Genomic DNA, 12627 nt, shown 5'->3' with positions numbered 1-12627 from the left:
TCTTCCTCTCCCACTCCCCCTGCTTGTGTTCCCTCTCTCGCTGGCTGTCTCTGTCTCTGTCGAATAAATAAATAAAATCTTAAAAAAAAAAAAAAGATAAAGGCACACTGGCACCAAAAGGGGTAGTTATAAACGAAGAAGTGTTATCATTATTTCTCATGGAGAGATAAGGTTAGAATGACCATGACTCTCACCAAATCATTCTGGATTCAGTAAAGGATAATGAACGGAGATGGCATAAGGGACACTGGTAATTGGATCAGAATAATCAAGGGACTATTTTAGCAGAAAGAATAAAGACACAAAAGGGGTAACTGTTAGAAGCACCAGAGTGAGATAATGCATAGATCTATGTCAGATCAGCACAGTAACAATAAGAAGAGGGCCCTCTTGCATGAGATCAGTAAAGCTCTGAAAATTCCCCTGGAATTAACCATCCATACGCATATTTCGGATGAAAGTGCTGCATAAAGAGAAATCGGCTTTTGATTTATCCACGGAGGTGTGGCCTTTGCACTCAGTAAACAGCTAGGTGGTTTTTCAGGCGGCAAGGATGCTTCAGTCGTCCTGCCTTCACTTCCTCTCTCCTCGACCCACAAAAAACAAAAGGATAGGAAGAAAGTAGAGGCTTGTTAAGAAAGGCTGTCAGGGGCACGGGGGAATGAAATCCAATTATCGCTCCTGAACCAAAACTCTGAAAAGCATTGAACACAAAACACATTCCGCCCCAGTGTCAGCAAATGGATAGTAAATCTGGAGGAGACGTAGATTGCATTTTGGCAAACACAGGGGGAACAAATGAAACCAAACACCTCAACCCGACCTGGTACTTTGGAATCACAGACTTGTGGATGTCGGTGATCTTTATTTGTGGTTGCAAGGAAGCCATGAAAGAGAAAGGTCAGCCAGCTGGTTTCTTCCTAACTGGCACTTCTTCATGGATATAAAAGACAGAATTTCCCCTTGCACATCCATGTTTCAAAAATGAAAGACCTAATCAAACAGCAGTTGGACCTGTCAAAGGTATTGATTCAGGTTTCAGAGAGCTTCAATGAAATAAAAATCTGACCCGTGGGCCAATATTTGATTTCACATAATCTTTGACAACATATGTGACCAGCAATGATGTTTTATTTCACAACTGCGGTAAATCTGTAAAAGTTGAATACTCTGGTGTCTACACCACTCTTATGCCATCAGAAACAAACGAATTACTGCCATATGAATCGTCAAATGGCCTCCAATTTGTTCCATTCTGAAAATCCTGTTTTAAAACTCAAAATCCCACGAAACTCTTAACTAAGGCTCTCTTGCGACACATTTAGATGGTGCCCAATTTTTCTCTGTCTTAAAGAATGCTGAAATGGACAGCTTTACATCCTTTTTTTTAATGTAGACAATTATTTCCCTAGAATGGACTATAAAAGTTAAACAAATCAGTCGAAGTTTTATAAATTATATAAACTTTGATAATTAAACTGCCCTAAAGAAAGATTATACCATTCCACAACTTCACTGGAAACATAAGAAACGGACATGATGTGTGATATTTTTTTTTTACCTTTACTGATTTGGTGGGTAAAAAAACGGTCTTTTCATTTTATTTCATATATTTGAATTTCTAATGAAAGGTGAACTTTTCAATAGGCTTATTGACTTTTTATGAAATTTTTTATGTTTCCAATGTTTTGCCCATGTTTCTATTGGGTATTCATTTTTTTTTCTCAGTAGTCTATGATAGCACTTTCCATAGTAAGGAATTTCACTGTTTCTCTCTTTATATGTTACAAATATTTTCCTAGTTTGTGTTAGACATTCATTTTATGGTGCTTGATAAATTGGACCACACAGAAACTTAAAAGATTCGAGACATTAATATTTTCCTTATGGCTTATGTGTCTCGATTTATGATAATTTTTGTAAAATTTCTTTCAGATTATGCCCATATGTAGCTTCAAGCTAATTTAGAAAATTAAACTGGATACAGGTAATCGTCTGCCAGGGGCAGATGTCATAGAACACTGGCTTCTGTTTTCCCTAACAAAAATTTACTGGTTGAATATCAATATAACCAAAAAGAGAGAAGAAACACATGCCCCTTAGCAAGTGACATTCACTACTGCTATTCAAATGGACTGGGTTAATTCCACTTGGCCAAATGAATTTGAAGTCAGTAGTTTCAAATATTGTAATTTTAATTTGTCACATTGCTGTGCTTCTGAGTATCTATGTCAAACGGACTTCACATTCATCATTACAATCAATGTTTGATTTGACACTGTGAGATAAGAAAGGTAGATATCAGCTCCCTTTTATAGATTAGGAAACGAAGGCTCAGAAACAATAATGAATGACCTGCCCAAGATTCTCCAGCCAATAGAGCCTGTAGGGTATGGAATGTAGGTCTTCTGGGCTCCAGGTCTAATACTCTTTCTACAGTATTAGAGCAGTTCTCCAGCTGAGAGTGGAAAAGTAGTTACAAAAGCAGAAAACAGAGGACAAGAGATGTGTGTATTAGGGCATATTTTCTGGGGGGGGGAGGATTCTTCTATTACTCCATCCCCATGTTCCACCTGTGCTACAGCTAACTTTGTTTATGTAGAATCTCTGCCTTTGCCAAATTAGCAAACTAATGAAAATAACTTTTGATAGAAAAGTTGATGAATGAAAATTGATTTTGATAGAAACATTTTGCTATCACTTAATCCTTAAGAAAGCAACACCAAAATTTATTAAATCTGAATTTATTCAGATTATTCCTAAAATGTATGTGATTGTGGAATGGGATAGAGTAAATCATTACCAAATCTAGTGTATCTTTTTCTGACACCAACCAAGTTTTCGATTCTCCAACACTCACTGGATGTTGCCATCAGGGCAATTTACTTCTGACACTAACTATGTGGAGTTAGCATTAGACCCCACAAGTTAAGTGTTCAACCCCATAGACTGCTCCACCTCAGATCTAACCGCAAATGAAGTGTTCAGGCTAAGCCCATTCTGCTTGACCCACTACAAATTTGGGGGTTCTGTCAAAGAAAAAATAGAACAGGGGGAACCTGGGTGGTTCAGTCAGTTGAGGGTCTGACCCTTCGTTTCGGCTCAGGTCATGATCTCCTGGGTCCTGAGATCCAGCCCAACTGGCAGGCTCCTCACTCAGCAGGGAGTTTGCTTGAGATTCTCCCTCTGCCCCTCCCCCTACTTTGCACATGTGTGTATGTGTGCGTTCCCCCCCATATCTCTCTTTATAAAAGCTTTAAAAAAGAAAAAAACAGACCTAGATAGTATTTAAAGCAGTAAAGACATATTTTAATCAGTAGCTATTACAATGGAGGAAAAGGAACTCAGTATATAGTACTGGTTCAGTTCCAAATACAGGGTGAACGAGGGGGATTTATACCCAAGGAGCAGGGTAGCGGTCAGCAGAGGAAACATCGGGGGTAAGAGGGGATTCTGGCTAAACCTACCTAACAGGGTTCTTGCTGAAGGAAAAAAGTGATCAGATCCCCTAGAAGATGGTGAAAGATAAGGAATTGTATCAGATATCAAGGTGATCACGTATCAAAGATGTGGGTTTTGGTTAAAGAGCCTTAGCAGGATTCTTGCTACAGCTGGACTCTTGAGGACAAGGTCCAACGACAGGGCCTAGTCAAAAAAGGACTCAAGAGAGCCTGCCTAGAGTTTAGTCAAGGAGAAAGCCACTGTCGGTTCCCATAATTCACTAGACTGATTCACAGAATTCAGAAAAGTACTTTATTTACTAGGACTGGTTTACTATAAAGTATACAACTCACGAACAGCCAAATGAAGAAATGCATAGGGCAGGTATGTGGGAAGGTATTCAGAGCTTCCACCCTCTCAGGGTACACCCCTTCCCCTTTCCAGCACGTCCGTGCGGCTTCACCAACACAGAAGCTCTCCAAAGCTCATGGTATAGGGGCTTTGGGAGAGGTCCCATCATGTAGGCATGATTGATTAAATCGTTCCTGCCATTCGTGACATCTTTAAAACCCAGAGGAAATTATGCTACGTGAAATGACAAAGAAAGACAAATGCGATAGGATCTCACTGATAAAGTGGAATCTAAAAAAGTCAAAATCATAGGGGCGCCTGGGTGGCTCAGTCAGTTAAGCGTCTGCCTTCAGGTCAGGTCATGATCTCAGGGCCCTGGGATTGAGCAGGGAGCCTGCTTCTCCCCCAGCCTGCCACTTCCCCTGCTTGTGCTCTCTCTCTAGCTCTCTCTAATAAATAAATAAAAACTTAAAAAATAAAAAAATAAAATAAAAATTAAAAAGTCAAAATCACGAAAGCAGAGTAGAGTGTTGGTTGCCATGGACTTGGGGGGAAGGGGACGATGTTGGTCAAAGAGTGCAAAGGTTAGTTATGCAGGATGAATAAACTCTGGAGATCTAATGTACAGCACAGTGACCATAGTTAATAATACTAGATTATATATTTGAAATTTGCTAAGAGAGTCGATCATAACTATGTGAGGTGATGGACGTTAGTTAGCTTGATTGTAGTAATCATTTTACAATGTATACATTATATCAAAACCTCACATTGTACACCTTAAACATATACAATTTTAGTCAAATATAATTCAATAAAGCTTAAAAAACAAAAAAATTCATTTATTCTACATAAGTGAGAAACAGAATTTAAGACAACATAAAAAAAGTAAGTATGAGAAGACTAGCCTTGTGGACCACAATTCAGACTACATAGTACTAAAATTAAAAAGTTCTTATTTTATGGGACACCTGGGTGGCTCAGCCGATTAAGTGTCTGCCTTTGGCTCAGGTCATGATCTCGGAGTCCTAGGATCGAGCCCCTCATCGGGCTCCCTGCTCTCCCTCTCCCTCTGCTCCTCCCTCTACTCTCTCTCTCACTCTCTCTCTCTCTCACTCTCTCTCTCAAATCAATAAATAAAATCTTTTTTCTTTAAAAAGTTCTTATTTTAAAGATATTTAGGGGTTCTCTTTGCTAATCAGGATTTAATTTACTTAATCTTCTGATATAATCCAATGTCAATTTCCTATCAGAATTATCAATGAATTACTACTATATTGTTAGTTAAGAATTATGTCATAGTTGGGGCGCCTGGGTGGCACAGCGGTTAAGCGTCTGCCTTCGGCTCAGGGCGTGATCCCGGCATTATGGGATCGAGCCCCACATCAGGCTCCTCCGCTATGAGCCTGCTTCTTCCTTTCCCACTCCCCCTGCTTGTGTTCCCTCTCTCTCTGGCTGTCTCTATCTCTGTCGAACAAATAAATAAAATCTTAAAAAAAAAAAAGAATTATGTCATAGTTAACAAACACCTACCTATATTATTAGTATAAAGAAAACATAGCAATTATATCTAAAATGAAACACATGAGTTAACATCCATTACTTTATAGAAAAATGTGCATATCCATATTCAAGTGAAAAAATTATTTGTATTTGTTAAAAATGTATTGAAGTTAAAAAATTATGTGAGTGCTCAATTTATCACTCCCTCATAAAAGCTGCTAGAAACGTGTTATAAATAAAATCATAAGATTTTTTTGTGGAATTGTGATATTTGCCCCTCTATCCTAAAAATAAAGTGTACCTAGATCCAAGACCAGAAGAAACCTGCATACTCATTAGTATTTTTAAGTAAACATTCAATTCAACAGTCTAATGATACCTTTTGCTCCACCTTCAAAAACTGAGCCAGCTCTTCCACAGTTAGGTGATCTTTCTTGTCACTGTAGCTCAAGAGCAACAAATAAAGGTCCCGTCTCAGGGACATCATTTTATAAAAGACACAGAATTCTTCAAATGTCAGAGTTCCCTGATTCTCATCTGTATCAGCTTCCTGAAAGGCAGAGAAAACACAAGGCAGTATGAGAGCTTGAAATAGAAAATTCAGTCCTGGGAAATAATATTTACTATAAAAAGGCTAGAACACATTTCACAAATGGTAAACACATTCTTTTCAAGTACACGTGGGTCAGTTTAAGTTAACTATTTATTAGGCCGCAAAAAACGTTTCATGTTATAAAGAATCAACCTTTTAAAAACCAATTTCTCTGGACTATGGACTCTGAGAAACAAACTGAGGGCCTCAGAGGGGAGGGGGGTGGGGGAATGGGATAGACTGGTGATGGGTAGTAAGGAGGGCACGTATTGCATGGTGCACTGGGTGTTATATGCAACTAATGAATCATCGAGCTTTACATCAGAAACCAGGGATGTACTGTATGGTGACTAACATAATATAATAAAAAATCATTAAAAAAAAATTTTCTTTGATCACAGTAAATTTATAAACCAACAAAAAAAGCTCTAAAAAAAAGTCTGAAGACAACATAATACATTTCTAAACAGGAAATGAAACACAGAAGTGAACACATGCACTACATATTAAAATTTGTGTGATGAAGTTAAAGCAGTAATTAGAAGGAAATGAAGTTTTCAAGGTATGAGAAAGCAAGGTAGACTGAGAACAGATAATAATTCAACTCAGAAAGCCAGAAAAAATTAGGCTAAAGAAAATATAAGGAAATAAATTATAAACAAAAGCAAAAAGCAATGAAACAGAAAACAGATATATCATCAAAGGGTGAACAATTACACCAAAAGCTGATCTTTTGAAGAAACCAATGAAAAAGAAATGTTGGACAAGACGAATCATGAACAAAAGAGAAAAAGTATTTAACGCATTATGAAAACACTAGTCTCGAACCAGCTGTAATTCAATCAAACATAATTTTAAAACATAACAGAATCTCTCTTAATCCGGCATAGGTAGCATATCGCTCTTACAGCCGTCAGGATCATTGGCACCTCCTTGGTTTCCCCCCACAGAAGTCTGGAAAATCCATCTGGACTGTTTCTAGTTGAAATTATTTGTTTCTAGTAATACTGAGCAAGAATCTTTCAACATGTATCTTCCTTCTGATTGGCTGAATCTGTCAGGAAACCCTAAAATTGTTGGGGATATGTAATGAGCAATCCATCCATTTACAAGATCTTCATTTTAAGTGAACACAGTTGTGACTGAACCAAAACTGACAGGGAATGAATGGCATCTTGAACTGCACGGTTTTGTGATATATATACTCAACTGTTATGGGGTTTTAAATATAGCTTTGAAAGTCACCGTGTTCATAAAAACTTTGCTAACCTTGGGATAATTATGAGCACACATTTTAACCAATATTTAAATCATATACAGTTCCCTTGTAGAGCTGATCGCCTTCTGTGCTTTTACAGATAGAAGAATGGTCTAGAGAATGTCCACACTTGGGGCGCCTGCATGGCTCAGTTGGTTAAGTGTCTATCTTGGCTCAGGTCATGATCCCAGGGTCCTGGGATTGAACCCCACGTCTGGCTCCCCGCTCAGCAGGGAGTCTGCTTCTCCCTCTTCCTCTGCCCCTCCCCCCCTACTCGTGCTCTCTCTCTCTCTCTCCCTCACTCTACTCTCACTCTCAAATAAATAATCTTTTTTTTTTTTTAAAAAAGAAGAAGATCCACACTTTCGGTGTGTGAGATGCTTGTTTGTAGAGTCACCGTGTCTTAAGAAACTGGGTCTAATATTCAAATTTCTGCCATAACTTTGTCTCAAAGTATCTAACCCTAGATACAGAGAAGAAATATTTTTCAAAAATTCCTTGTAAATGCCTAAACAATTAAGAACAGTAAAACTCTGACATTTAAACAATAGCATCTAGAGACTTCAAAAGTAACTATCCATAACTTAAAAGATTTATTTTTAAAAAATTTTAGTTGAGGGGTGCCTGGGTGGCTCAGTCGTTAAGCATCTGCCTTCGGCTCAGGGCGTGATCCCAGGTCCCCGGGATCGAGCCCCGCATCGGGCTCCATACTCCACTGGAAGCCTGCTTCTTCCTCTCCCACTTCCCCTGCTTGTGTTCCCTCTCTCACTGGCTGTCTCTCTCTCTGTCAAATAAATAAATAAAATCTTTAAAAAAAAATTTTCTTTTAGTTGAATCTTCCTCTGCAACAAAAAAACAAAGAAAATTCTAGGAAGGCTTCAATGTCTGCACCAGGGATTCAGCCAGAAGAAGAATGTTCCTTTGGTCCTATGACTCCCACAAAGAGCATTTCCACAACCCTGGTAGGTACAAGGCCTACAGTGGAAATGTTCTCCAACAAGTCCGACTGCTTATCCCGGCACTTCTGGCTTGGTAAGTTTTTAAACCTAAGGTCAGAAAAAGAGACCCCTAATGTTTTCTTAAAACTTGTCTAAATGATTTACTTCGAATGCTAAGACATTTGACATAAGCATTTCGTGGTTTGCCCTGCAAAATGCTTAGTGCATGAGAAAGGAAAGGTGTCTGAAGGGGAAAAATATAGAAGTAAAAAAATATCAGGATCTATGTTATCCCCTTATCTCACTTCCAGAAAGTACCCCCACATCATTATTTTTGGAGGTATAGACTTTGCCTTCCTCTTTAAGCTTGGCCCCTCTCATTTGGTCAGAAGCTACCTCTTCAGTACAATCAGCATTTTCTGAAGAAAGGAACAGCTGGGAGTGGGGGGCCCACAACAGGACAAAAGTGAGGTGTCACAGGGAGTGCCAGGAACATAGCAAACCCTTCCATACAGTTGAAAGACAGTTCGCTCTATTTGTGATAATACATTTCCCTTCCAAAGCCCTTCATTCCATCTCTGGGGTTCCTTCTACAGCATGCATATGCCTTCCTCCTCTTTCTTTTCTCTTCTGTTGTACTCCAGTGCAATGTGACCAAGTCCCCCTCATTGCAAACCATGTCCATCCAAGAGCTTCCCAAGGACAGGACCACGGTAAGAGGTCACAGAATGGAACCAGCCTCCACCTGCCATTCATCATTGCAACTTATCCTTCATATCATTTCTGCCCTTACCGCCTGTAAGAACAAATGGTTAGAAAACAAAAGCAGCACAAAACATTAACCATCAGAAAATATCACACCCTCTGCTTATTTTTACATGTACAAAGTATCACCGAATCACTTAGAATAGAAAATTATTGGGGCGCCTGAGTGGCTTAGTTGGTTACATGTCTGCCTTCAGCCTGGGTCATGATCCCAGGGTCTTGGGATTGAGCACCAACAGGGAGCCTGCTTCTCCCTCTCCCTCTGTCTCCTAGCTTGGGCTCTCACTCTCTCTCCATCCAATAAATAAATAAAATATTTAAATTTAAAAAAAGAAAATTATTGCAAAACATGGATTGTGCATATGACTTCTCTCCAAATAAGAGCACTTCCTAAATCAGTATATTGGCAATTACTAATAATCTAACATTGTCTTTGCACTCCCTCAACAGAGCTCACTTCTGCACCTTGGATGGAGGACTAGGTACCATCACAACAGCTGGGGGCCCCAGAGTAGGTTTGGGGCCAAGGATTTTCCTCAAGGGCTGACCAACAGGGAAAGAGCATCTCATCTAATACCAACAGGCAGTTGAACGAACTTCTGGAGAGCTCCCTAAACGGCAGGAGTGATACAGCACTTCTAAGCATCATGGATTCTAAATCTTAAACTCCTCTGAAGGGAAGCAGAGCCTCTCGAGGACTTCAGTGAGTGCTGTTGTCTCAGGCTACCTGGCCCTGATTCTGAGCCTCACAAGAGCTCTGTGAGGCAGGCACACGAGATGCTATCACTCCCTCGAAGGGCCTTGATCGGGTTCACTCCATTATCTAAGTGCCAGGTGAAGTGCTTATAACTACTCTCTGAAAACAGCCACAGTAAAAAAGCATTTTAGGAAGTGAAACTGTGGATATGTGTTAAATTTAGGAAGCCTTTTTTTTTTTTCCTTCATGAAACAAAACACCTCTCTTTCCATCAAAGGAAAATACAACAATACCGAGCAGGTAATATCAACTTTCGACAAAACAAAACAGCCTTTGAAATATCCGAGTACAACAGTAACCTCCAACGTGTGTTTTACGCAAGGCCAACCCAACTGTGAAAACGTACCTGAAACATTTGCCTGACTTTCCTTCGGGGCAGATTGACATTTAGTTTGTGCATCAGCTGGTGTATCTCTTCAATGTTCAGTAAGCCGTCACCGTTCTTATCAGCTTCCTCAAAGGTCTGCTTCACCCACGTGAAGAAAGGTCAGGAAAAACACTTTTCTCCTCAAAAACTGCTCTCTCACAGAATACTCACAAGGACGTTTATCATAAATAATGGAACTTGAGAAGAAACTCCTTCGGGGAGGCCCTGCCCGCGATCCACAGGCGACTGAGCCGCCAGGAGGGACCCCAAGCAACAGGAGAATGGGCACTTGTACGTGGTTCCCCTCACTTTGAAAGGAGAGTCAAATCATGTTCTCCTGAGAGCTGCTTTACCTCACGCATTTTTATCCAGTCCGTCAGGGAAAATGATGTGATGAAACCCCAAATATACCACATTGAGGCCTTATCGTCTTCCTCTATGACCTTTCATTTAGTATATTTTTACCTTCACAGCACCCCACACTAGACAATGTTTTCTGTTCCCTTTTCTTGGCCCACTCCTACCGCTGGAAACTTAGACTGTGTAGTTCAATCTCCTCATTGTTCGGATGAGGATATAAAGCGAGAGGAGAAGGGAGAATTCGTTAAGGATAAATCAGGAAGAGATCCAGGATTTTGGCAACCTGGTCTAGAAGTTTTGTCTCCTATGTAGACGGTCTATCTCTAGACTATGGTCATCTTCCTATTACTAGTTTTGAAGGTTCTTGCCTAATAATATCAAACTTCTAACTCCAGGGCAAGCCTGATATGCTAGAGGTCACCCTCAAAATGCCAGTATGATATTAGGTGACTGAGGGTATGAAGCTGAGGTTAGATACAGAAGATCTACATCGTGTGAACTGAGGTTCTAAAAAGCCCTCAGGGGGAACGACTCTTGGGTTGTTTTACATAGTTAAGGAAGCAGAATAAACAGTAACCAGTGGATGAACTGAAATTTTTTTTTTTAATGATGATTCATAGCTGTTGGGGGTAAATTACAAAAGGCAGGACTCACGTGTATATTTAGAAAACCAAATTGAGGGCGCCTGGGTGGCTCAGCGGTGAAGTATCTGCCTTCGCTCAGGTCATGATCCCGGGGACCTGGGACCGAGTCCCACATCAGCCTCCCTGCTCAGCCTGCTTCTCCCCCTCCCGCTCCTCCTGCTCGTGTTCTTTCTCTCTCTGTGAAATTAATAAATAAAATCTTAAAAAAAAAAAAAAGGAAACCAAACTGAGCTTCAAAATTTGAAGGGGAAAAAAGAGTAAAGAAACAGGTGGTGGAAAGAAACCAGAAAATCAAAGGAAGGGAAAGGTATAGGTTTAAAACCAACAAATGGGAGAATGGCAGTAAGGTCAGAGAAAAGGGGAAATGGATAATATTTGCTTATTAAGCAGATGACATCAAACCGATTTTCAAAGCCAAAATATTAACAGTCCTCCCAGCGGTAACACAGCGCACTTATACTTCTTATTTGATTTAAAGTATGGTTGTGGGAGACTGTACCTCAGGAAGTAAAAACAACCAGAAAGTCTTATTTCTTCTAAATTTATATAGAGGTCATTTTCATACTGCAAATACCTCATTTCACATTTTGTTCTCTTTACGATATTTGAAAATAACCATCCCAGTTTTTCCTAATTCAATTTCTCCTCATACAGTTCAGGTAGGACCTCATTATACGTGACACCTGGAAGTTAACAGGTGACCCAGGATGAGGGTAAAAATAACTGAAGAATCAAAAGAGTGAAACATTGGACCAATTACTAATAAGTACTTGAATGTCATTTTTCCCGTTTTCTGGGCACACTGTGCCCATTCCTGTCTATTTCTTTTGCCTGTGGACACTGCCCTGTGCCCAACTAGGTCTTTTGCCAGAGTTCAAAGAAGAGATGAAATGAGTCCAGTAGTGATGATATTCTCATCCTTTATACTTCTTTACCAAAGCCTCTCAAAGACCTCTCCAAAGAGGCAAAGACAAGCAAACCCTAAGTATGAGTATTCTGCTGATACAAACCCTAAGGGTGGGCCTGTGTCTGTAAGGTCTTCAGTGTCAACACACAAGCTGGCCTTGACAATTGGTTTAGGGGATATGGGATTGGTAAGACATGAGAAGAGGTAGAATCAGACCAAGAAATGCACACTAGTCCTGATTCTTTGTTGACCTGGCCCTGTGACAGAGGGTCACTTATGTCACTTCTTGGGCCTTCCATTTCCTCATCTATAAGGTCAGTGAACACAACTAGATGACCTTGAAGTCCCTTCCAACTCTAAGATTCTATGAAAGGAAAAACCATTCTCTTCCAGTAACAGTACACATGGTATACGATACAATTACAGGTAACAGTATTCTGATATCTTAAAGCTATTCTTCATAATTAAGACAGGAGTGCCCAAGAAAGCTCTAAATTAATGATTCACATCATAATACAGGATAAGTTTAAGAAGAGAAACTATCATTCTGCAAAGAAAAACTGGGAGAGTCAAAACTGAATGACAAGTTATGGCCTAGAATTTTCTATCAAAAACTACAGGAAAATGTAAAACATTGAATGGTAGTATTTACTACAGGGGTGGGCAAACTTTTTCTGGAAAAGGCCTAGTGAATATTTTAGGATTTGTAAGCCATTAGGTCTTAGTGGCAGCTATTCGATTCTG

General features: G+C 39.7%; 1 protein-coding gene across 1 annotated transcript in view; it reads right to left on the bottom strand.

Moving 5' to 3' along the window:
- The window catches only part of PLCH1 (phospholipase C eta 1), a 234211-nt gene that overhangs the window by 66525 nt on the left and 155059 nt on the right, over positions 1-12627 (bottom strand). The window contains exons 5-6 of the mRNA XM_040636649.1: positions 9952-10081; positions 5675-5845 (exon numbers count right to left, since the gene is read on the bottom strand). Of these exons, the coding sequence (XP_040492583.1) occupies positions 5675-5845; positions 9952-10081 (301 nt within the window). The remainder of the gene's footprint in view (positions 1-5674; positions 5846-9951; positions 10082-12627) is intronic.

This window comes from Ursus maritimus, unplaced genomic scaffold (assembly GCF_017311325.1).
Source record: "Ursus maritimus isolate PB19 unplaced genomic scaffold, ASM1731132v1 scaffold_20, whole genome shotgun sequence".
Classification (NCBI taxonomy): Eukaryota; Metazoa; Chordata; class Mammalia; order Carnivora; family Ursidae; genus Ursus; species Ursus maritimus.
Note: the sequence above shows the minus strand (reverse complement) of the source record. Positions and strands in the feature narration are given on the sequence as shown.